Raw genomic sequence first — 27,556 nt, 5'->3', positions numbered from 1 at the left:
AATGTATCATAATAGATCCAGCTTTGAAGAAAACTCCACTTACTAATATGTTCTTTAATGTTCCTTTTTTTTAAAAAAATCACCCATATTTAACTGTAGGGCAAGTCTCACAGAACCATCTCTAAAACAAATTTTTGAAAATATCTTGGACCTGATCTTACCATCCCGAATGGTCTCCAAATTGACATCAATGAAGAAAAACATTTATGCCAAAACCAAGAACAAAAGGATACAACTTACCTGCTAACAACAAACTAATTGCAATCAATTTGAATTGACATAAACTGTTTTCAGGTACAAATTTGGCTCAGTAAAATTTATGTCTAAATAATTATGCAACAGGATAATTTGCTTTTCTCCTGCTATTACACCAACAACTAATTAACTGGATTTATGTTTGAGACTGATCAGTAATGGGTAGATATAAAAACAAGACAATTTATGTTGATTTAAAATATGTTGTCCTTTCTTTATGCAATGTGCTATTTGTTTACTATGGGTAGCTTGTGATATTCCTGTATCAAACTCGTATCTATCACTGTTTGAAAACATATCTACAGAGTTTTCTGCAGTGGATGTTTTCTGGTATTAAGTACCATTGAAATTAAATGCCTATCCTGGTGATTTCTACTTTATTTAAGCGGAAACTGTTAAATTGCTTTTTACCCAAATGGTAATCTCCCCTCTGTCTCATTTCCTAGATAAAACTGAAGGGAATGCTCTTAGCCAGAACATCTTCCACAATGAATGACAATTACATGTGCATAAAACACATTTTCTTAAAAGTTAAAATGCTAAACTGTAATCTTTACAGTTAAGTTTTGATTGGGTAATTTAAATTTCTAAGTAGTTAGTTCAATGGTTATACTCATAGGAATGCAATACCTTCCCATGCGTAAGTACTTGTAGCGGCCACATGAACAACTGCTCTTTTAAAAGGCCTTGACATATGACACTGACAAATCCACCACCAATCCCTGTTAATAGTACCTTACATTATATCAGGTATAAATCCAAAATCCTTCTCTACTTATGATAAATAAGCTTTGTTAAGTGATGGTGACTTAACCGCTGGGCTCTTGACTTGCAGGGTTATGAAATTCTGATATCAGCTATTTTATGTCGTATTATATATTTTAAATATCACAGACACAGAATTACTGGAAAATGATCCATTCTTGAATCAATTATACTTGGCAAAATGCCAGCTGTGGTTAAAAAGTCTGCAATGGTATACAATGATAAATGATATTACATAGTGACTGACTTTGTTCCTTAGGCAACAAAAATACTTAATTAAAATTTATCTGTTTCAAGTGTTATATGTCATGTGCAGCCATGGGCAAATGTGAAAACTGCAGAATTTTAAGTATTCTAGTCAGTCCCTTTCATGACGATGGACCATATGATAAAGAGTTACAGAATGAAATTTCTATCCCAGCAATTATAATCCAATTAGTTTACACACAGCAAAGCAACAAACTGACACGCATGATTTACTGCCAGGATTATTAGTGGGCAATTTGGAATCAGAGGCTTCTCGATGACTAAACTGTCTACACAAGTGAAGGGAGGAATTCAAATACAACAAGAGTTATACAGCACATTGTGCAGTGGTATCAAATTTTAGATCATCGTAATCTTTCCTGTATTACCACAAAAATTTTCATGCAATGGCCATCATGAACACAATAAAATTTATCAGATATTAGAGCAAATGTCAATGCATTTATTTGAAATATAAATTGGTTTCAAAACTATGCATGCTTTATATTCTTGAAAGAAAACCTGAGTTTCAAATTGGGCTGAAGGGCCTGTTTTTGAGCTGTACAAGTCTATGTCTCTAATATGGTTAACACATTGCTGTATTGCACAAGAATTTAGAAACTGATGTTTGCCACGAATGCTCGCCAAGTGCTGACTCAGTTATGGGCCTGCCAATGGAAACCAGCAGCACCCAAAACCTACCTCTTGGGGGCAAACGAACCACTGTCGCACACTAGCCTTTGTTTACTTCAAAGCACACAAAGGTAAATGCAGCACCCAGGGCCACAGATGAAAAAATGTCAGTGATTGGGGTCCAAACGGGGGGTGGGTGGCAGTTATGCTTTGGAACAATATCCACTAATTTAGGAACAAGGACGGTTGCACAGGGAATGGTATTATCTGATGCATGTCTAATGTAGTAGGTCAATGAAGTTAGTAGGTCAGTGAATTTACAGGGTTGTGTTTTGAACTAGAAATGGTCATAATTGTGTTTTACTCTAGAAACATATATTCTCTAATTAGCCAGCTTGCCTTAGGTCACATGTGTCACCTTCTGGACCAGCCTATCATGTGGAACCTTGTCAAAAACCTGACTAAAGTACAGATAGACAATGTCTACAGCCTATGTTCATCAATCTTCTTCGTTACCTTAATTACACAATTAATAACAGCCATGTTTCAACTATAATGGAGCACGGGAGGGCTGGTAGGTTCAACTGTATTTACTTCAATGCAAGGAGCCTCACAGATAAGTCAGGAACTTAGAGAATAGATCGGCACTTGGAATTATGATATTGTTGCAATCATGGAAATGTGTTTGAGGGAAGGGAAATTCTGGCAACTTAATGTTCCATGGTACAGAAGTTTCAGACATGCCAGAGGGGAATGCAGAAGAGGAGGGGGAATCTCATTACTGTATAAGTGAGAATAACACAGCAGTACTTAAAGAAGAAATCCTACAGCTATTGTCAATGAAGCAAGCTGGCTAACTGGATCCAAAGTTGGTAGGGAGATAAGAAGCAAAAGGTAGGGTGCAGAAATGCTTTTCTGATTGTAAGTCTCTGATCAGTGGTATACTGCAGGAATTGGTGGTGCAATCTTTGTTGTTTGTAATATATATTAATGACTTGGACATGAACGTAGAAGGTATGATTAGTAAGTTTGCAGATGCCACCAAAATTGGTGGTGTCACGGAGAGTGAAGAAAATTTTCCAAGACTATAGCAGTGGAGTTCCCTGAAAATGGTCACACAGGTAGATAGGGTGGTGAAGAAGGCATACAGCATGCTTGCCTTCATAGGTCACTACACAGAATATAAGAGTTGGGAGGTCACGTTGCAAATTAACCAAACACTGGAGTATTTTGTGCTGTTCTGGATGCCACATTACAGGAAGAATGAAATTGTGCTGGAGAGAGTGCAGAGGAGACTGGAGGACTTCTGTTATGGAGAGAGATTGGATACCTGGGCTTGCTTTCCCTGGAGCAAAGGAGGCTGAGAAGTGATCTGATAGAGGTAAATAAAATTATGAGATACATAGAAAAGGTAATTAGTCAGAATCTCATTCCCATGGTAAGGGTATCAAAACCAAGATGGCATAGGTTTAAGGTGAGAGGAAAGCATGTTAATGGGGATTTGAGGGGAAAGTCTTTCACACACAGAGTGGCTGATATCTGGAACTTCCTGTCAGAGGAGATGGTGGAATCAGAAACGATCACTACATTTAAGAGGTATTTAGACAGGCACTTAAGTAAGGCATAGAAGGATACAGGCCTAGTGAGGGCAAATGGGATTAGACAGAAAGGTTGGGATGGTCACTGTAGGCCCAAGAGCCCAACTCTGTGATGTACAACTCTACAATTCTCCAACTCTAAAACTCTTGACAAATGCAACATCAGTCAACACAGCAAACTGCAATATTTGAAATAGAAAATCATTAAAATTTGTAATTAAAAAATAAGGACATCAACTGAAATGAATGAGCACATGATGAACCTTACAATTATTAACTGACAACAATAAACTGTTGTCAAACATAATGCTGCTGATGATCTACATTTCAAAATAAACTGAAATTACTCTTTCTGAATTGAACCTTTTTTTTATCAATTATAGATAAATTAACATCTGAAAGCGTGCCCATTGTTATGTCAGGCATTAATCTTGTTCCTGAGAACATCAAAAGGTACCTTCATCCAAATAATGTCCTGCAGTAAGGAATGAGAATCAGTTTAGTGTAATTTCACTCTGCTTTCAAATGTAACACTGCCAATCTGAACCTTGTTTAATTTTGATTGAATGCATTTATTTCAGCCTTATATAAGGTGACAAATAGCTTCACGTACTAGAAACAAAATGAAGAGCCATTTTCTCACTAGAAAGATTTACATACATGGTAAAGAAGATAATATATTAGAAAATACAGTATATTTGAGTATATGCATTTATCAAAGTAATCAAAGCAGGCATGGCACCTGACGTTGATAATACTGCTGATATCCATCAGCCATCACAAAATATCACTTCTATCCACTTTCTTGAGCCATCCATTAAAGTCAGAGCTGTACAGCACAGAGATCAGCCCTTTAACCCATCAAGTCATTTCTGCCATCTACACTAATCCCATTTGTCCATACTAGGTCTATACCTTTCTATGCTTTGCCTATTTAACTGTCTCTCCACTCTGCTTTGCAGCACCTAGACAACCGCAAGACATAAGTCAGGCTGCTATTTATTGATTACATATAATCACCAATACCATCATCCCTCAGTCCTAATAACCAAACTTCAAAATCGGGCTCTGTAACGCCCTCTGCAAGTGGATCCTCGGCTTCAATAATAGGGAAAACAGTCAATGCAGATCGGCAATAACATCTCCTCCTCGCTGACTATCAATGCAGGTGCACCTCAAGAATCCGTGCTTAGCCCACTGCTTTACTCTTCTACACTCATGACTGTGTGACTAAGCACAGCTCAAACACCACCTATACCTTTGCCAATGACACCACTGTTGTTGGTAAAATCTCAGATGGCGATGAGGAATCTTTTCTGACCAATTGTCCGCAGACTGTCAGGTTAGGAGGGCACATATCTTCTACCCTCACTCTGAATACTGGTGTTCCTCAGGGGTGTGTGCTGAGTCCCTTCCTGTATGCCCTTTTTACTCATGACTGTTCATCCATCCATGAAACAAACACCATCATAAAGTTTGCAGACGACACGACAGTCATTGGCCTGATCATGAACAATAATGAATTAGCATACAGGGATGAGGTACAAAACCTGACAGCCTGGTGTTCCGCCAACAATCTCATTCTCAACATCCAAAAGACTAAAGAGGTTGTGGTGGATTTCAGGAAGTCAAGGAAGATAGATCTTGGTCCAGTGTTCATTGGTGGCGAGGCTGTGGAGAGACTCTCCAGTTTTAAATTCCTGGGGGCATACATCACCAAGGACTTTTCCTGGGCAATACACACCTCAGCTGTCATTAGGAAGGCATAGCAACACCTCTATTTTTTGAGGAAATTGAGGAGAGCCAGATTGTCTCAGAACATTCTGGTGAACTTCTACCGGTGTGCGGTGGAGGGTATCCTGACATACAGCATTACTGCTTGGTATGCCAGCTGCACTAGGAAGGAGCAGAAAGCTCTGCAGAGGGTCATCAAGACGGCCCATAACATCACTGGGACTCAGTTACCAGCGATAGAGGACATCTATCAGGCTCGATGTCGGAGCAGGGCTTTAAACATCATTCGAGAACCAGCTCACCCTGCTCACTACCTTTTTAAATTACTCCCCTCTGCTAGGCGATACAGGACAATACATGCACACACTACAAGACTGAAACACAGCTTTTTTCCCCAAAGCTGTTAAATTGTTGAACATGGACTGACATCTCCTATACATACATACACACACATATTATGTCTTCCCCCCTTTACCGGCTGGACTCATGGTGTTATTTAATATATTGATATTCTGCTGATTATCATTATTATTATTATCATGGTTCATTTGCACACTGCCTTTTTATTTTTTTTGTACTTTATATTTGTGTAAGTTTGTTTGTTTTATTTTATAGTTATAATTGCTCTTATTAATTTACTGTTTTGGTTTTTATTAGGCAAGGGAGTGCCATCGTAATCTCGTGTTGTTGCTGCTGCAACAGTACAATGACAAATAAAGAATTCTTGAATCTTCTTGAATCTTGAAGTGTACAGGAGTGAGATAGATCGGCTGGTTGATGATGTCGCAACAACCACCTTGCACTCAACGTCAGCAAGAACAAGGAACTGATTGTGGATTTCAGGAAGGGGAAGTCAGGAGAACACACTCATTGAGTAGTCAGCGGTGGAAAGAGTGGGCAGCTTCACGTTCCTGTGCATCAACATCTCAGAGGATACACCCTGGGCCCAACACATTGATGCAATCAAGAAGAAGGCATGCCAGTGGCTCTACTTTGTTAGGAGTTTGAGGAGATTTGGTATGTCACCAAAGACTCTTCCAAATTTCTGCAGATGTGCGGTAGAGAGCATCCTGACTGGTTGCATCACAGCCTGGTATGGAGCCTCTAATGCACACGATCGTAAAAGCCTTACAGAGGGTTGTAAACTCAGCCAGCTCCATCATGGACACAACCTCCCCACCATCGAGGACATCTTCAAGAAGTGGTGCCTCAAGAAGGCAGCATTTATCATTAAGGACACTCACAATCTGGGATATGCCCTCTTCTCGTTACTACCATTGAGGAGGAGGTACAGGAGCCTGAAGACCCAAACTCAACGAGTCAGGAACAGCTTCATACCCTCTGCCATCAGATTTCTGAATGATCTATGAACACTAACTCATTATTTCTTTTTTTTGCGCTATTTACTTATTTTTGTAATTTATAGATTTTTTATGTCTTTACACTGTACTGCTGCTGTAAAACAACAAATTTCAAATCATTTGTCAGTGATAATAAATCTGATTCTGTCCATTAAACATAATATAAATATAAAGGAAGTGGGAGAGGAACCATTTACAAAGACTGGATATGTTCCTCACAATTCAAGCTGGTACAATCAATAAATGTTCATGTTAATTGACCCTCATTGAAACTTTTGGGATGGCCTATATTCCACTTAGTCTTTCTAGCATAGCCATATGTTGCTGAATAATGGTCAGAATTCCTTTTTTCTTATGAGGGTCAATTAACATGAACATTTATTGATTGTCTTCCCCTGTTTAGTTACAAAGGTACAGAATCAAAATGAGCTACATCCAATGGCTAGTTTTGATGGCCCTGAAGTATCAGTGGATATTACATTGTTTGATGAAGTATTTTACAAGTGTCAATAGAAGAGATTTGCCTTGTCCGTTTCCAAAGCAAATCTCTTTAGTGACATCCCACTGTGAACCGGCAGCTGTGTTCTTAAAGAGAATGTATTTGATTACTGCGGGAGGTTGCAGGTAAACAATTTTTTTTGAAGATAGGTTGTCTTTTTAATTAATTATCTGCTACCCCTATTCCATAACTCCCGAAGATGGTTGCATTTCTGTAACCAACTTTCCTGTCTTGAAAAATGCTTTACAAATTTATGGGAGAATTTGCGTCAAGTCAGATTTCTGTAAGTCAGGTCTTCCCTAACCCAGGGAGCAATTATAAACAATACAGGCAGTCCCGTCTTATACAGGGGGATTACGTTTCTAGAAAATGGTCCATATCACAAAGCTGTGTCATCTACATGTGTCAAGAACTGAAAGTTGAAAAAAAAATTACGTTCATTTATTTACTTCCCCCACCCCACCCCCCCTCCCCAAGTAAATTTTGTGAGAGTGAATTTTATTCTGTATCTCAAATTTTTTGGGTAGCGAGTTGTGAATTCTGTCAGGACGAATTTCTGTTACCTACATGACTATAATGTGGGGCTTCCCTACATTAATTACAGGGGAAATTTTCCAATTTATTGGATAGAATAATAAATGAAAATCTCAAAACTGTAAAGTGTAAATTATTACAAGACAACAATATTTTTAACAGTGTCATAACTGAGTTAAAGTTTTGAGACTTTACAAAAACACAAGAAAAGGGACAGCAGTAGGCTACCTGGCCCCTCAAACTTGCCCCACCATTCAATGTCATCATCTGCCTCAACTCCTGTCCTGTGCTACTTGTACATAGCCTTCAATTCCCTGATCTTTCAAAAATTTATCTACCTCCTCTTTAAATTTTTTTGGTGATCCAGCCTATCACGCAACCTACAAAAGTAGAGCGTAATCAAGTCATTATTGATCCCAAAGGACTGCCTAAGAGGAAGGCTGGAAATAATATACTTACAAAATTAGAAAGGTCATTTAATATTTTCATTCCTAAATGATCTGTACAGAATGATAACTGGGAACATGGGAAGTAAACGCAGGTAAGTAACCAAATATATACAAAGGTGTCACCCTCCCTCATGCTTATTGCTGAATCAAAATGTTATGAGTTGGAGCGCATAAACTAAATTGACTCTGAAGTGCAGATGCAATTTCCATTTGAAACCTCAAACTGAGGTTGTGTTGCAAGTGATGATGGAAATGGTGGAAGGAAAGTTGATTAATGTGAAGTTTAATGAGGTGTTTTACATCTACCATCATTCTACATTGGAATAAAAAGGCTGAGTATTTAACTCCTTCTTTTCCATTATTGCCTACAAGAAGCACTTGCATAAATGATAATGCTATATATATATATATATATATATATATATATATATATATATATATATATATAATATAAACCTTTATCCTAAGTTTTTCAATTATTTAATCATTTGGTATTGTGGTAGTTTGTCCATTAAATAAGCAAATACCAAAGAAAATTATTTCTAGCAGGTTTACAAACCAAAAATATAGTAGACTCTTTGTTAATTTTGTGGAATGGCCACCATAAACAATGGGTTAATGTATGGATTTCATAACTTGATTGTAAATTTCCCTTTCGGTTCAAAAAATTCAATTTGTTATTCACTCCTATGACTCCCACATACGATATAATTTGCAAATACAGCAAATAAAACTTAACCCTCCATGTGCCAGTGTTTGCTGGCTTCTCAACTTATGTGCTACATTTTTATAGGGCTTTAAATGCCCAAATAAATTGTTGAATACTGCAATAGGTAATTTCTTAAGGAAATTAATTATTCAAAGAAATGCATCTCCTAAAATGCTTAAAACCATTATAAAGTTACCAAAGCAAAAAACATATCCAAAGAAAGAATGGTTTCACTCGTGGCTGAAAACCATCTATCCTATCACAAACTGAAAATCAAACCACCAAAGTCATTGGACATAAATAAGGTGCAACTCTGGAATCAAATGCTAGGGCAATTACCATCTTTCTCTTCTGGATGATGAAGCTTTGATGGATTCCTTCGACCAGAACGCCATTTACCAAGTCGCTTGAAGAAGTTCTCCTCTTCATCTCGCCCATCTTCCAGGCCCTCACCTTCAGACAGTTTTACCGCACTATTAAATTTCACCTGCGTACAATGGCATTATAAAAGAATAAATTATAAATTTGTTCATTTGCAGAATTTTATCAACCAATAATTGATTTGAACATTTGTGTCAAAATACATTGTTAATCTTGTTCTCATAGGACTTTCTTGTCCAAAATAATAAACAAATACAAATCGCATTCCCACTCACATCCTCCCCAGCCAAAGAATGTCAACTTGGGTATATGGTCAAATGGAGCTTGAAATGGAGTCGAGGCCACAATATCAAAATAAAAGGAATAAAATTCTAATTATTTCATCAACAGAGTTATTAAAATTAAGAAATGATTAAAAAGTCTTCTGCTGAATTCTTATGGATACCTGCTTCTATGTGTGCTTCCAATTCTGCCCATTCTGGTAGGGATGTGAAATTCCCATCATTAGTGCTGGTGGGGCTTGGGCGTTAGCACACATAGCCAGTATTTGGAAATACTGATGCAGTTATTTAAAGGTCTGCTACTGCATCTTAAAGTAAAACTGAACCAGTATTGTCTTGTTCTCTATATTCCTGATTCAGCAACTAATACTGTTACATTGCCCCATGAAGGTGCAGAACTTCCAGTGCTTTGGTCAAATGGAAGTTTTCACGTGGGGATCCAAATAGTTGAAGTTATGTCAATACTTCACAGCTAGCATTGAGAAAGGATTAGTAATGGATACAGGTAGTTCTGCCTGACTGCTGGCTAGTTCAAAGTGACTGACATAGCACAGATCAGGGATCAAACGCTGGGTTTTTACATCAATATTCATCACCATGTAAAACATTTACCTAATTGATCACGGGGCAGTTTCATTCATCTTTTCCTGATTTACACGAGAAAATAAATTAAAAGTTTAAAACAAGCTTACACAAAACCATATCAACTTTATGGTAATTTTACATCACATACTGTATGGTAAAATGGAATCACAAGTAACATTTTGTTTTATTTTACTGGAGTGATTATTGACAAGTGGCAAACACTACACTGATGCTTTGTCACTTAGTACTGCTTTAGACAGCAACAGCAGCTGAGTACCAGGGCACATAATTCTAACATATCTGCAGCTTGTGTAAAAATTAAAAACAGATGTTAAACACGTTTTGTTTGGAATATGTTTTATAATGTTGAACTGTTAAATGCTGGTAACACCAGAACTCCAACTACCACTATTTACATTTCAGTAAATCTGTAAATCATAACAGTCTATTATGATAAAACTTTTTTTTGATGAGAATAGCACACTGAAACTGAGTGCACAGAGCTTGCATTGAAAGAAAACTCTTTTAAAATGCACTCAGTATTTTTGTAAAGTTAATACAAGTTACACTTAATGTGTATTTTGAGGGATAGGCAAACTTCGATACCGACAAGAAAATTCTCATTAGAATTGGTTACATATAACTATGGCATTCATTTAAAGTAGAGATACTGCAGCAAGAAGTTAACTTCGAAGCATTTATGGGCAAATGGTTAAGGCATCAACTGATATGAATTACAAACATTTATTTGGTTACACAACATTAGAAACTACACACCCAAAGCAATCAATAAATTGCAGAGCTCTTTCAAGTCCTGAGAACATGATGTTATATAAAAGAAAAACATTTTCCATGTGATGTGAAGTATAAATAAAAAGTTAATTCAAATAGTGCTAATTCAATATAAATAATCAGTCTCTGCACCTTTGAATTCTGACGTATAAAGGATAGTCTGTCAACAGAGCTTATGTCCAAAAGGTCCTCAACGCCATCTGTTAATCCCGACAAGGAAGAGCGCTTCAACCAGTTACCTGTTATGACAAACATGATTCACAATTATTTCTACACTGATTTTCCTTTGAAGCATATCTTTATTTTATAATTTCAATCAATCTGAAATGTTAAAATGCTATACAAGTACATGCAAGAGTTGCTATTCTTCAAAGTTTTCCTGAAAAATATCCATTGATGACACCCACTGCCCAATTTATTTATTTCAGATGGAAGGGCAGAATATCATCCACAAAAAAATCCTCAACAAAGTTGTCAATACAGCTCTCACACTATACTGCACAACAACACACCTTTATAACTCACCTATTGTAACAGTTCACACTTGCATGCAGCAAAACCCAGATATCATTCAAACCTGGGCTGCCAGGTAGCATGTGGCATTCACTTCATATAAATGCCAGACAAAAAACAAGTTTAATTGGAATACATCTAATCACCTCTTCACCTCGATATTCTACATCAATGACCAAATGCTTAAATGGACTAGCCACAAAAAAAATGTCTAAGACAGCAAGTCAGAGTATTTACAATGACTTGTCTCTTGACCCCCTCAAGCCTATGCACACCATATATAAAGCACACTTTGATGATATTCAGAAAGCTCTACATCAAAGAAGTCATAGCATGTTTGATCTCCACCCCGCCAATCATCTTCAATATTCATTTCCACCGACATTGGGACACGAGGGTTACAGTTTTGTTTTATCATCCACGTGGGTAGGGCGATCAGGTATCTCATTTTTAAGTCATAACAAGGGTGTCTCAAGTTTTTCCTCAAGAAGTGGCAAATTGGCTCATATTTTCTCATACTTAATGGCTGTTGCACTTCATCATAAGCATAACTCAATTTTGCCAAATGACCACATTCCTGAAACAAAACGTATGGTGTACATGAGCAAGAAGGATTTCTGCAATGCCGCACAAGTATTAAATATTTCTGGGCCCACAATAACAATGGTTAATATTACAAAGTGCAGTGGTAATGGTCACTGCACTGAGCAACTATATATTTACTTGGTTGAACCCAACCTAAGATGGCCATAACTAGCCATGCTCATCCTCTGCTTTAGCCATCCATCCTCAGCAAGTGCCTGAAAACAACTCACACCTCAGACAGTGGGAATATTGCAGGAATGTAGCCAGGAGCAGAGACAGGTGTGGGACTGGGAATGTGGACAGAAGAATGACAGGAATGCAACTAGGCATATGGCTGGAACATGGGGAGGAATGGGACACGGATCTAGAGCCAAGGACCATAGAGTGACTGGAAATATGAGGCAGGTGTGCCCAGATACAGGGGACTGAAAAGTCAAAGGGGCTGGAGGAGTGCCATGAGAGCATGAGAGGTTAAAAAGCAGAGCAGTTAAGGCTGGAATGGCATGGAGGGAAGAGGAGGATAAGAAACGCAAAGTGAAGGGGTTTAGGGATAGGGAGGTCTGAGAATGTTAGGGGTCGAGATGAGTTTGGGGAAGGGAGGAGGGAGACAGTGGGCAAGGACACTTGTACCCTGGTGAGTGAGCGAGAGAGAGAACAAACAAGTTGTACCCACATATGCAATATTAATAACCATACAGTAGAACCAGGTCTCCAGTCAACATGTTGCCTTTGGCATTAAATCAACACCTCATTCTGTCAAGTCTACGTGGCAGTTGATGTGCAATGACTACTGAAAATTAAAAGAAACCTCTTAAAAGTTAACTTTTATTCCATGTACTATACGAAGCATAGGGGATGGCAAATCTTGTTAATATTGCAGACATTACAAAAGTGTGCTTGTTGCTTTATACTATTACAACTGAATGTTTTCAACCAAACAAGGTAACATAGCATCATCTGCAAAATCTTTCCACATTGCTTTTTAATAGTCTTATGCCATCTAGGCTATGCATGCAGTTCTGATTAAATTTAAGGTGATTCTGTTGCCAACTACTAAAGTTGATTCCAGGCAAAAGTACGAAAGAAAGAGAATGTTAATAATTACTTCAGCTATTTAAAAAATTAAATGCACAACGAAATATAAAAAAATGATTTTTTTAAAATAAAAACACCTTATGTGGTCAAATTTTAAAACTATGCTTTTATTCTGAAACTAATTCACATGTTTATTGTAGTTCCTACCTTTAATATATCCGCAACAAGACTAAACATTATCTTGCTTTGATTAACAAAATTTACCTATGGGAAGTTTGAGCTTCTTCCTCAAGGAAATTCTTCTGGATCGTGAACGTGAGCGCCTGTCTGTGGTGGTTCCAGAATGAGCTGTTGTGCATTCAGAAGTATCTTGCTCGGATTGGCTGCTTGTATCACTTGCAGCACTTTGTGATTTAAACATTTTGCGCCAGAAGTCTTTTCGACCCAGAAGAGCTCCCGGAATTTGTTCGTCACTGTGTTAATTAAAAAACAATATTTTGTTAACAAAAGGAATACAAGAAGACAGGAGCAGGAATAGGCCACTTGATCCCTCAAACCTGCTCTGCCATTCAACATGATCACGATTGATTACTCTGCGCCTCAACTCCTCCTCTGTGCCCAATCCCCATAGCCCTCAATTCCCCAATAGTTCAAAAATTTATCTAACTCCACTTTTAGTGATCTACCCTCCACAGCTCTCCGGCTGTAGAGATTCAATATCCTCTTCGAGAACATAGATCACTACAGCACAATACAGGCCCTTTGGCCCATAATGTTGCGCCGACATTTTATCCTACTCTAAGGTCTATCTAACCCTTCCCTCCCACATAGCCCCCCATTTCTCTACCATTCATGAAGAGAAGAAACTTCTACATATCTTGGTTTTAAATGACCAGCCCAGTCTCCCAGATAAAGCTGATACTGCAAACCACAGTGGTTACTGAGGGTGGATAGGAAAGGAACTTCCTTGCTTACAACAGTAGGAAATATTTGCCCTCCAAGACAACTTTAAAAAATGCTTTTATGTAGTTTTTCCAATGGTTTGAAGTACTGCCATTAGAGTTTTATCTCTGACTGAAATAACTCACATTTTGAGGATTACAGTGCTTTATAAAAACTGGCCAAATTTCAGGATTAGGTAACTGGCAGATCTGACTGTATTTACTTTCTCTTCTGTCCTTTTTACGTATTTTCACACAATGTCCACAAGTTACAGGAGAGTTTGATGCACTGAATCTATGCTGCTCTGAGAACTTGTGCTACAGAGAGGGATTTGTTGTGGTCCTGCCACAACAAGCCCTGCCACAACAAGCCCTGCCCATAGACTCGACCAGTAACATGGCCCAGCCATACCTCGTCCCCTATTGTTGAATACAATTTTGAAAAGCCCACTCTGAACCCATTTCTATCATTTGAAATGTACAGAACACTCAAATGGTGACAGAAAACTACATAGTTGGTTCATCTTACTAAATGTTCAGACATAACAAAACAAGAATTATTTTCTAGGCTCACAGAATCACAGGAAGTCCATCAGCAGCCCGGGTTGCTAATGGAACCTATGGTCTGCCTTAGTCATGTGATACTGTCTTAGTTCATACCAAACCATACAATTAAAGCATGAAATACAAGCCTGGAAATTGTGAGTGAATAACAAATCAAATCAAGTAAACATTTTTTACTCTTGGAATGTAGGGGATGTTCATCATTCCAGCATTACATTTCTTTGAAATTTTGCAATTCTGACTGATGGCACTGCAACAATAACAGCAAAATAAAATAATATCAGCTGACAACTATAATTTTTAGATTATAAAGCCCATGACGCAAATTAATTCTACAGTGGGTTTTTTTGGAGTTTTCTCTAGCAGTTGGAGACTCATATGCAGTTTGGAATCTCATGACGTAATCAAGATCCCAAAATCATTTTAACACAACCCTGCAGAAATTCCATATAATCCCATTAAAACCCAGAACCAATAAAGTAGTATTTAAAGGATTCACCTGCAGGAATTGAAGCACACGAACATTTTACTCTATGGATTGCCAACAGAGTTCCAGGTTGCAGATCACATTTTTTTCCATGACCCTCTACAACCATAACATACTAAGCTACTTAAGCATAATCAAAGTTTGGGGATGACTAGGATCTTATGTACCATAGGGCAGACACGGTAGTGTAGCAGTTAGCGCAACGCTATTACAGCGCTAGCGACCCAGTTTCAATTCTGGCTGCTGTCTGAAAGGAGTTCGTACATTCTCTCCATGTCTGCATGGGTTTCCTCTGGGTACTCCGGTTTCCTCCCACATTCCAAAGATGTACAGGTTAGGAAGTTGTGGGCACGCTATGTTGGCGCCGAAAGCGTGGCGACACTTGTGGGCTGCCCCCAGAACACTCTATGCAAAAGATGCATTTCACTGTGTGTTTCGATGTACCTGTGACTAATAAAGATATCTTATATCACTGGGATTGGTAAATCAATTTAAGAGTCTTGATAGATGGGGAAACTCCTCACAATATGCTTCACAATGTCTAAAATCTCCTGGTCTAATACATATTGCAGAATCTAACTGGATATTGCAATGCCGGATGCTGACTCAACATTTGGTGTTCCAATTCCAACTGTTTACTTCCACCACCACCACACTGGCATCCTCAACAACCTCCTCAATCCTTCTTGCATTGAGACAATATAAAGCCTAACTACACTAATACTCTCCTCCAGCATTTCCATCCCAAGATTGACTTGAACAGCTGATACACCCAAATCATGGCACTTGCTCATATTTGATCTTTAGCCTTGGCTACTTCCTGCACAATAAGCTGAATGAGTCAGAAAAGTAATCAAATCAAAAAGGAAGCTGATCAGATTGTTGCTCTCAAGCAGGGTTAATTAACTATCTGATATTGCATGACCAAGCTGAGAGGGAGTGAAGATGCATTATTTGATGATCTCATTGTAACTGCTTCCTCATTAATTTGGTCAATGAGTTCATTTGCAAGGACAATTTATTTGGTTTAATGGAATGCCACAATTTATGATGGTATTTTATCTCCACGTTTTATATTTTATCATGCAATGCTGTGAACATCTAGGAAATTACAATCATAGCTTTGTAATCAGCATTCAGCTGGTGAGATAAATAAATGGTACAGATTTTCATATATAACAGAAGATGCAAGATCAACTATAACAGAGGAAAATAGAATCTGTTCATTCTGATGAACAGTAAATCTTGATAAATATGCTTAATATTAAAGAGGATTTAAAAGCAAGGCAACACTAATAGGGAGGTTTCTAGAAGAATAAATCTACAAGTATTTTACTCATAGCATTGATATAATTGGCAAACTGGTAGGGATAAGTATGGTAAAAACTTGAGGACAATTGGCAGAATAATAATAGTGTAGTTTAACATTACTAATTTTAGTTATAGAAACCGCCAAATAAAAACTACAATAGCTTTTTCATTGAGTTCCTAAGTTACCTGGATAAATCAATGATACATCAAATGAGCAGGATATATATATGTTCCACCAATTTTTCTTTCCAAAGTTTTACATTTTATCTCAGAGAATTTGGATCAACTACATTAGGCTGTACCAGCATTGGCTCCCTTCTAGAATCAAGCAATGCTGTCATTTTATTCAATAATAATAATAATAATAATAATAATAATAATAATAATAATAACAACAACAACAACAACAACAACCAGATTTAGCCAATTATCATAAAACTCTTGAACCAAGGATTCATTAACACAAGCATCAAATTACTGAGTCAAATACAAAAATACAAATAAACCAAGATTTCATTTCAGTTCATCTGGTGCACCTGTGCCACCGCACACAACAGAAAATAGAATGTTCAAGCAACATAAAATCACAAATACCTTAAAAACCCACTTTTGCCTTGGGATAATCTTTTGGCACACAGTTTCATGTGTAAAGGATACCAGAAAATGAATTTTAAACAACTTCCTGTCACTTACTGCTCTGGGGTCTGAGGAGGACGACTGGAGACAACACTACGACATTCATCTGGTGCTGCTGAGGCTTGTGCTTTCTCAGTGGTTGACCCTCCATCAGCCCTGCAATCAACCAAATTCAGATTTTATCACTACCACTTCCACGGCAACCTTTTTGACCATCTACACTAATGTTATTTGCTTACATTAGGACTGTATCCTTCAATGCCTTGTCTATTAAGTGCCTGTCTAAATGCCTCTTAAAGGTAGTAATTGTATCTGATTCCACCATCTCCTCTGGCAGCAGTTTCCAGATATCAACCACTTTCTGTGTAAGAACTTATCCCTCGGATCCACTTTAAAATTCCTTCCTCTCATTCTTTGGAGTTTAGAAGAATGAGGTATGACCTTATTGAGACATAAAATTCTGAGGGAACATGACAGGGTAGATGTCAAGATGTTTTACCAGCAGGAAAATCTCAAATGAGGGGAGTTGGTTACAAAATAAGGGACTGGTGGTGAATCTCTTGAATTCTCTACTTCAGAGTTGTGGAAGCTAGATTATTATAAATATTTAAGTTGGAAATAGATCATTTTTGAAAGATCAGGAAATTGACGGCTATGGGAAACTGGCATAGAAGAGGAGTCGAGGCCAGAATAGATCAGCCATGTTCAAAGTGAATGGCAGGGCAGGCTTGAAGGGCCAGATGGCCTAGTCCTTGTTTTTGCATTCTTATTCACTAAATTAAATGGAAAAATTAAATGAATATGTAAGCAATTACTGCTTTGTGCGATAATTTATTGTTCTGTATTTCTTTACTGAGGACACTATTTTTGTTTTGAGAAGAGTACAGTATTATAACAACATAATGTGAACCAGCTTAACCAATGACTTATCCTAACATACAATAATTCAAAGAAATAAGTACAAAGTCCATGCCCCCATGATTTTTTTTGTGATGTCAGTACAAGAATAATTAGAATTTATTATATGCCACAACAATTTCTTACAAAGACAACCAATGTTACTATTTCTTTGTCAAAACTGTAACTCCAGTAACAGTAAAGAAACAGGAAGCATTTCAGTACTTCAGTGCTTCTTATGCTGGTAATTATTTTGATGGAAGGAAGTGCAATGTCAAGTGATATATCTCAGCGAGAATGATTTGATTGACAAACGATTTGGTTGCCAATTTGAACTCAATGCTTCTGTAGATAACTGTCAAAGTGATTCCATTCTTATCACTCAAAACTCTGATATGATTCACAAGAATAAGTCTGGGGATTCTCTTCAGATTAATTGTGTGCAACACATGAATAATGTATAATCAAAAGCAACTATCCTTGGCCAATAAATAAATTAGCCCCCTGCCAGATTTCCAGCATCTTTATTTTTCAGTTTCAAATGGCAAAGATATGAGCACTGTTATAATTGAAATTTTAAATTGTGATTATGTTTAGAGGTATAGAACATGTCCCAAACAATAATGAATTTGCATAAGCAATGAAATTAGTTGCATAAACTACAATTTCCAGGAATACTTATTTCAAAGATATGCCATCATTATTTTCACTGAATTCTGGATCTATATCTGAATGCACGTAACATCAATTTCAGGCTAGTTCCCTAGGCAAGAATAAGGTATACCAACCCATATCACATGAGGAGCTCCTGCTATTGAGAATAAGCCCAGGCATATACCACATGCAATATAGGATGAGGCTACATTCATTTTCGAGCCATAAAGTGGACACTGTGAAATCAAACTTTTAATTCACAAAGGATAATTTAAATGAATTGTTCACTTGATTATCACCATAACACTGCACAGTACGACTGTACTTCTTTCCTTACAAAGACAAAAATCATTAAACATATTAATTATGCAATACCCTTTCAGATTAAGACTACATTATTTGTAAGAAACTTACAGTCACAATAAAAAATTCAATTCTTTTGAAGATGTAATAGCTGAGTACCTTTTGCTGACTGACACCTTCTTTTCCTCAGTTTCTTCAGCTTTCTTACCAGGTGTCACTTTTTCTGCACTATCTAGGAGAGCACTAAGTGTTACCCTTCGAAACACATTCCCATGAGCTTCTTTGATGAATTGAACAAGCTGACGAATGTCACAGTAAAGACCCTACAATAATAACAGCAACAACTTGTATTTATGTATAACCTTTAATGTAGCAAGACTAAAATAATTCCCAGGAACATTATCAAACTAAATCAGCACCACCAAATAAGAAATATTAAAGCAGCTTATCAAAAGATGGAATTATGCTGCAAATGAACAGTTCCTTCATAATTTCATTATAATTTTTTAAAACATCTTGGATTTTAGGTAAACCACAAAAATGATCAAGGTTTTTCTTTAATCTACAAGGACCTTGTGGAAATTAATTTACAAGAAAGTTATTGTGAAGTGACACAGTACGATGACAGCGTCAGACTTTCAACAAATTGGCTTCCAAAAGAGATCCTCACCAGATTCTCAGCACTGTGTAATTCATGTGTAGTGGATGCACATCGGGTGATCAGAGGTTTGAACATGCAGCTCACAATAATTGCTTCCATATTTCGTGTAGCTGATTTACTGTCACCAGTTGTAAAATTATTTCCAAACCCAGCTTTGTCTAAACACACAGAAAATAAAAATGAATGCTTCTCTTTCAGAATCCTGTTTCACATCCTTCTGACCTATTCTGACCCAGGTTCAATCTTCATAAATTTCTCTTACTTATTCTCACTGGTCAGCAAATATTTATTCATGTTTCGTGTCAGGTTCTAACGGCATATAAAAATTGGTGTTTCAACTCCGTGACTCAATAGCTAACTCCGAAATGCCATTAGCAAATTGTGCTTGCAATAACTGTCAATGCTACAAAAAAAATCATTAACTTCAATAATTTTAGCTCTTCACAGTCATTTAATTTCATTTCCCATACCACCTGTTCTCCTCTCCACCCTTTAAGTGTCAGCCATTAATTATTTGATAGGTAGCACGGTCTAATTTCTGAATTAGACAGCCCAGGCTTTCATTGATGTTTAAGACTTGAGTGCAAAATACATGTGAAACTCCATTAATGAAGGTGTCAACAAGGGTCTGAAAGTCTAACAGAATTCGAACAGTGGTGAATAAGGATATCATCGGAAAAGTTTTAAAATTAAAGCCATTGTAAAATGACCATCCATGTATGCAGTAAACTTACCACATGATAGCACACATTTGTTGTACACTGGGTCTGAAATTTGGATTAATACCAATCAAACCAAACTCTGGATGGAGTACAAAGTACATATACTCCTATTTTGTGCATGTAACACATATAGTCAAGGAAGAATTTATACACCTCTACACCTTTTGAATGTATGAAGCAATCTAAACTAGATGCAACAAGGCAGAAATATGCAAAAAGAGGATTGGCCTCGTAGATAGTGGTTCCATAGGGGACAATCACTTGTCAGCCCTCCAATCTTCAGTGCATCTTGGACTTCCACATCTATGAGCTGCAACAGTCTGAAACAAGCTGGGGGTCAGACGGCCGAGTGTCTGGCAAACTGCTCCATAGCTAGCCTGAGGTGAGAGGTTAGATGCACTTCACACTTGGCCTCTCAGTTTTACACCAGCCAAAGCTGACACAACTGCTTTCATTTGAATGGGGTTGCCAACCTTAATTGAGGAAGATATGTTCAGGTTAAATTTTTCATTTTTCTTTCTTTATGTATTTATATTTTTAATAATTTAGAGTAATTTAATGTATTCTAAATAAATATTTTATTTTTTATTTTTAATTATTTAAACCTTCTTAATCATTTATGCCCAGACACAGGATAGGAAGGCCTACAGCTGATTCAGTTTCAGCTTCCTTCCATTTGGAGCAAGCTTCCTCAGCATCCCTCAGAACATTATGAAACAACTTCAATACAGCACTCCCAAAATAACGCCCTGCAATCGTAAGCCTACTCATACAATAGCTTTACATTACCTCCTATACTTAGTGAAAGGATTTCATAAAATTTACTTTCCTGTGGTATGCTTCCCATTGGAGCCACTCCAGAGGCTGAAGCAACAAAGCAAATGATGCAACTCCCAGCTGATCAAATCTGAATACCTTTTTTTTTAAAAAATGCATAGATGTTAAATAAACTAGAAAAACTTAACACGAGAAGAGGAAATCCACAAGCTGGGAATTCCTCAAGAAAGAAATGCCAGGTGTCTTTTTAGTACCAGAAGTTTTAGATCATTCACGCTAGCTGTTAAGTTTTAGGGAAGATTATCATCACTTATTTAGAACTCTTAAGTAGTTATTCTTCATTATAACAGGAAAAACGGTCGCTGCAAATTTTAGGAAATAGATGTAATTTACTCATCTTCAGGAAGTAGAAGTTGATTAAAATTTATGGGAAAGAATTCTGATTCAAGCTTCAGGCTTACAGAAATTTGCCCTCATGCTTTCCTCTCAATTTCCCAAATGTTGAAAATACAACAATGAATCCATGCTTTTTTGATTCCTCACACCATTTCAATGATAGTAACAGCAAAAAAAATTAAAGATCTAGGAACTTTTTCATTAAATTGGAATGAATTAGTGGATAACTTATCTAAAATCTTTGTACAGATGTGCTTCTGATCACTTCAAGAAGCTTAGAGAATATAGCAAAGGAAAACAGAAAGAAGCAGAAATTCAAAAGGAACAGTGGATTTCATTACAATTTAAAAAACAGAGAGGAAGTAGCTACCTTGAAAATAACTGCCTATAATCAAACCTGATCGAATACCTGAAAAGCAAAAAAAAAGCTGCTGGAGATCCAAAATTAAAAAGTGCTAGAAATATTCAGCAGGTCAGGTAGCATCTGTAGAAAGAGCAGGTCAAGGATCTGAAACATTAACTGTTTCTCTCTCCATATTTGATGACTGAGCTGCTGATTATTTCCAGCACTTTTTTTAAATTCAGATTGTATATACACTTTGTGACTTTTTAATATCAAGAAAAGGCAACATAATATCTCAAGAGTACTTACTGTCAGTAACTGGTTCCATACAAAACCCAAGCAAAGCATGCAAAAAATCCACTACGTTATTCAATGAATCCTTGATTACATACTCCCGCAGAGTTTGTCGAAACTGTACTTTGCTAAGTTTGTACAATCTTGTAAGGCAGTTCTGAGCCTAAAATAATCAATACATTTCAAAATAAACGATCTTTTTATTAGCTAACAAAACTGAAAAAAATTCATCGTAGAACCGTCATGCTGCATCAAAAGATTAACACAACAATGTTATTTATAGCCGTGAATATACAATGATAAATCAGTTGACGTAAAGGTAATACCATTCAGAATGTATTATTACCAGATCTGAATTCTGTAATGAATTTAGTTGCACATTGTCCTTTAAGAATAGCAGTTTACATTCAGTTCAGTGGGTTGAGAATAGCAGGACTGTTGTTAACATCTTCAACTCGTTTTAAAAGAGACACAAAATCAGTGAGTTATAATTTTGGGTCAATCTGAAAAGTAGCCTAATTATAATCTGCCTTATCATGAGGTTAATTCAACAGTGGTAAAAGCCCTATACATTACTGTCAAAATATACCTTCACCTCCATACATAGAAAGAGACATTTTTGGCAACATATAAAGCATTATAATTTGCTGTTAGTACTCATAAACAGAATTTACGTACTTGAAGGCGGAGGCGATCTCCTGACAGACCACGGTGGCCCTCACCACAACCATATGCACATCCCAAAGATTTTACAATTTTGATGAGCATTGTTAATGTAAGTTTATGAATGCTCCCTGGGAGATCTTCTTCCTAAGTAAATGTATGTACAATTTAGTGCTTCGTGGAAAGAAACTATTGCAAGAAAGCACAAAATGTTGAATTGCAAGATGACTTCCTCATGTAAAACAAATGGAGAAAAAAATCTTGAAGTTCACAAAGTAAAAGCTCTGTTGTACTCCCTAGTAAAAATGGTGTATTTTCTGAACAAAACTGCATGTGGTTAAAAATTTTCCAAAGAACATTCAAATAATTTTGACTGTTTAAAAGTCTGAAATGTTTTCTTCCTCTTTTTCTAATTCTATTTTTGATGGTAATGCTTTTACTGAATTTTATTTCACAAATGCTTAATGCTCTCTAAAAGTACCTCTTCAAAAAGTGTGATTTGAAAGAAAGATGTTGTAAATTGAATTTTGGTAAATTATTTGACTCTTGTGTATTTTAGCTGAGCCTGATCCTGCCTCCTCCAGTCATTCACATATACTTACTGACCAGTAGGAGTCATGGTAAGTAGTCAAAAAAGGTAATGTTGAGTTACCCACTTTGTATTAGAGGTATTAGTCAGCTTTACTACTTAACTACTTATGAACACATTTATGTCAAATTCATGTCAGTGAACATTGGAACTGAAATAGATTAACTTGACATCATGACAACATTCTGCCACATGTCCTTGTCCTGTGGCCATGGACTCAGCAGGAAAGCCTGAGCTTCGGCAAACTTCAATGCTTCCAGCCTGAGAAATCTGCCTGCTGATGTATAGAAGTCCCATTAAAGAAACTGGGATAAATCAGCTACTGGCAAAAAGGTATTCAGAATTTTTTTATTTTACACAAAACAAGCAGCTGGAGGAACTCAGCAGGTCAGGCAGCATCTGTGGAGAGAAATGGACAGTTGATGTTTTGTGTCTTTTCTTAATTTACATTTATTTAAATATTTTCAATTATTTTTCAACCATGAGTCTTTTTGTTTTAGAGTTAATTTTTCTAATATCATCTTTTTATATGGTTCCCAAGTATTTTTGAATTTCTTTGACATTTACATTCAATTTCAATTTTGAGATCCAGTGAGCTATCAAAGTCTTGCTGTGACTGCAGCCAGCTACTTGCACTAAAACATTCCCTTACCTTCCCCAGTGCCACACCATTGTCCTGGGAGCTGGAAGGCTGTGACAGGGATCACACTGGGGGGGAAAAAAAACATGGTCCAAGGGCAAGTGGTCAGTTACCTCAGGGTAGAAGGCATGCTTCAACTCGTTTGCAAAGGTTGATAGAAAAATTATGCCAGTCATACACTGTGGTAATCCAACTTAGTTTTGCAATAATTTATCCCAGGAACTAAAAGTGGCTTAGGTTTCTAAATTACAGGTTATTACTTTCATTAGAAGATGTACTGGTGAATGGCCTTTTAATATAGTTGCTTAAAAACAAGCTCCCTGAACAGAAACATGATCCAAAAAGATCTTCATTTGGCATTTTTTTTTTGTACTTTAAGGCAGCTTAAAACACATATGTTTCTCCAATTTACTGTAAAACTAGTGAACTGCAATGTCAAATCATTGCCCCATTTAATAATAATGACAAACTTGACAATGGAAAATACCCCGATTCTGATTAGTTTAATAATGAAATGTAAAATTTCACAACTTTGAAACTTTTGTACCCCAAACATTGGAAATAGTAGCAAACCTCTTGACTTTTGCTCTTTTTGTCTCCATCATCTCCTCCGCCACCACTTGCACCTGCACTTCCATCTCCATCCTCTGGTGCAGCTAAAAATGCACTGGATGATCCTCCTGGTGCTCCTCGCTGATTGACTGCTTCTTTCTGCCATTTGTCACCTATATTATTCTCCTTATTTTCTTCAGTTTTGTAATTCTTATCCACTAATTGAATTACTTCCAATTGCAACAAGCAGTCTATAATGTTTAGGCCAACATCACATATCCGAGAACTGATATCATGGTTAAGCACCACAAACAAAGCTTTCAAAATGACCTAAAAGATTTAAAAAAATCCATTTACAAAAGCAATACCAAGAATTGTCACAGTTCATGTATTTGAAGAGCTAAAAATAGGGTGAATTATGCTCCATTCGGCCTCTGTGATTTCGACAGCCCCACTTAATTATTGTGACCACACAACTCTAATTAAGCTCAAGGCCTCACTACCGCAGTTATCCTACAAAGTGGAATGTCCAAGAGCAGCAACTAAGTCTCCAATAGCTGATCCTGAGGCTCCTCTAATCGCCTTTTAGAAGCTTCCCGTTGTCAAAGGCCTATTTGCAACTATCACAGAACTTTATAAACAGTTAAAAAAGAAATGTAATCTAAAAGTATTAAACATTATATTTACTTAAAACACATCGAAGTACTAAAATTTAATAAAGAGCATTACGAACAAAAGCCAATCGATGATACCAGCACTCACCTTATCAAAGTTCAATGGAAAATAAAGGTGATCTGATAGCCATTACAGAGACTGCAAGAAGACATAGAGTAGGATCTGAATACTGAACTCACATCATAGAATCATACAGCATGGAAACAGGCGATTAGGCCCAACTCGTCCATGCCGAAATGCCTGTTTCCATATCGATCAGCGGGCACCCTTGCTTATTAATCCCATCTCCCGGCACTTGGTCCATAGCCTACTGCTCATCGAGACACTTCTTAAGTGCTGATAGTGACTCACCTTCAAACCCTCTCTGGCAGTGTGTTCCAGGTACTTACCACTCTCCGGGTGAAGGTGGTCCACCTCATATCCCCACTAAGTCTCTTCCCCTTTACCCTAAAATCTGTATCCTCCAGTTTTATCTACCTCTGATATAGGGAAAAGTTTCCTGTAATCTACCCTATCCATACCCCTCATAATTTTATATACTCCAATCACGTTCCCTCTTAACTCCTCCACTGCAGGGAGAATATATTTAGCTTCTTCAGTCTCTCCTCATAACTGAATTGCTCCATCCCAGGCAACATCCTGGTGAATCTCCTCTGCACCCCCTCCAATGCTACCTTTTTTATGGCATGGTGACTAAAACTACACAGTACTCCAACTGAGGTCTGACTAAGGTTTTATAAAGTTGGCACATAACTCCCCTACTTCTGTATTCGATACCCTAACTAATGAAGGCCAAATGCCTTCCCATATGCCTTCATAACCACGTTATCTCTCTGTGTTGCCACCTGCAAGGATTTATGAACTTGTACCTTAAGGACCTCCTACTCTTCTGTACTCTATAAGACCCTATCATTCATGGTGTATGTCCTAGCCTCATCAGTACTCCCAAAATACATCTTTTTACATTTGCCTGGATTAAACACCATCAGCCCATTTCACCAACACATTGATATCTCTCTGCAGTCTAAGACTACCTTCCATCTACCAACAACTCTGCAAATCTTTGTGACATCCACAAACTTGTTGTCCTTGCCTCTGGCATCCATGACTAAGTCATTCACATATACTACAAACAGCAAGGGTCCCAGCACCTATCATTATGGGACACCACTAGTCACAGGCATCCAATCACAATAAGAACCCTTCACCATCGCCCTCTGTCGCCTATTGCTAAGCCAATTTTTGATTCAATTTATCAACTTGCATGTGATCCCACGGGTCCTCACCTTTTAAACCAGTCTCCCATGTGGGACCTTGTCAAAGGCCTTACTTAAGTCCAAGTAAAACCACATCCACTGCCCTGCCCTTACCAAAACACTCTGGTTACTTCTTTGAAAAAAAATCAATCAAATTGGTCAGACAGGATCTGTCCTTGACAAAGCCATGTTGGCCACCTCTGATTAGTCCCTGCCTTTCCAACTGATCATTCTCTACCTCAGATTTTTTTATCCAGCATCTTCCCTACCACTGATGTTAGACTCACAGGTCTGTAGTTACCAGGCTTTTACCTGCTGCCTTGCTTGAAAAGGGGAACCACATTTGCTATCCTCTTATCATCTGGTACCTCACCTGTGGCCAGCAAAGATTTAAAAATCTCAGCCAGAGCATCAGTGATCTTCATCCTTGCCTCCCGTAGTGAACTGGGATAAATCCCACCTGTAAGCTCACTATGGCATTGAGTACTTCCTCTTTATTTATAGAGTCTAGACTTTGACCTGCATTAGACTTTCACCTACCCCTTCACTTAATTCTCCAAATACAAAGTTTGTTTCCTTTGTAAATACTACCTAAAAGTATTAATTTAGGACCTCATCTATACCTTTGATATTGAAGGGTACATGACATTTAAGAAAGACAGGAAGCTAGGAAAAGGTGAAGGTGTGACTCTGTTAATTAATGATAGTCTTAAGTTATCCCTCTCTATTGCACTAAATTCAGGAATCCAGGGTATTGAAGTAGTTTGGGTGGAGATAAGAAATAATCACAGCAATAAATAATTTGTAGGTGTGGTGTACAGGTCTTCTAACAGTAACTCCAGAGAAGGAGAGAATGTAAGGAAAGAAACAATGGGAACTTGTCAGAAAGGTACGTAAAAGACCGGAAACATGAGATGGTCAAAGGCAGCTTATAATACATTGAATAGTTTCTTCGAAAAGTACATTCCAATGAAAAAGGAAAATGCCAAGGGGAGTACCCATCATCCATGGTTAAGAGAGGCCAAATATATCATCAAGCTTAAAGAAAAAATATTTAAATCTGCAAAGACAAGTGGCTGGCCAGAATATTGAATAGAATGTTAAAACCAAGCAAAGAAAGGTTAAAAAAAGTCTAAAAGATTAATACAGTAAAAATTAAGGTACACAACAAAATAGCTAGAAATAGAAAAACTAATAGTAAGAGCTTCTATAAACGTGTAAAAAAAGTTACAAAGTCAAT

General features: G+C 37.3%; 1 protein-coding gene across 3 annotated transcripts in view; it reads right to left on the bottom strand.

The window, feature by feature from the left end:
- The window catches only part of LOC127574760 (protein unc-80 homolog), a 211,845-nt gene that overhangs the window by 129,023 nt on the left and 55,266 nt on the right, over positions 1 to 27,556 (bottom strand). For all 3 annotated transcript variants that reach the window (XM_052024066.1, XM_052024057.1, XM_052024074.1), the window contains 9 exons: positions 24,407 to 24,715; positions 22,620 to 22,751; positions 21,957 to 22,104; positions 19,419 to 19,567; positions 18,908 to 19,071; positions 16,952 to 17,050; positions 13,220 to 13,428; positions 10,955 to 11,061; positions 9,123 to 9,270 (listed from right to left, as the gene is read on the bottom strand). In XM_052024066.1, coding sequence (XP_051880026.1) covers positions 9,123 to 9,270; positions 10,955 to 11,061; positions 13,220 to 13,428; positions 16,952 to 17,050; positions 18,908 to 19,071; positions 19,419 to 19,567; positions 21,957 to 22,104; positions 22,620 to 22,751; positions 24,407 to 24,715 — 1,465 coding nt within the window. The remainder of the gene's footprint in view (positions 1 to 9,122; positions 9,271 to 10,954; positions 11,062 to 13,219; positions 13,429 to 16,951; positions 17,051 to 18,907; positions 19,072 to 19,418; positions 19,568 to 21,956; positions 22,105 to 22,619; positions 22,752 to 24,406; positions 24,716 to 27,556) is intronic.

This window comes from Pristis pectinata, chromosome 1, assembly GCF_009764475.1.
Source record: "Pristis pectinata isolate sPriPec2 chromosome 1, sPriPec2.1.pri, whole genome shotgun sequence".
Lineage (NCBI taxonomy): Eukaryota > Metazoa > Chordata > Chondrichthyes > Rhinopristiformes > Pristidae > Pristis > Pristis pectinata.
This window is presented reverse-complemented; position numbering and strand designations above follow the sequence as displayed.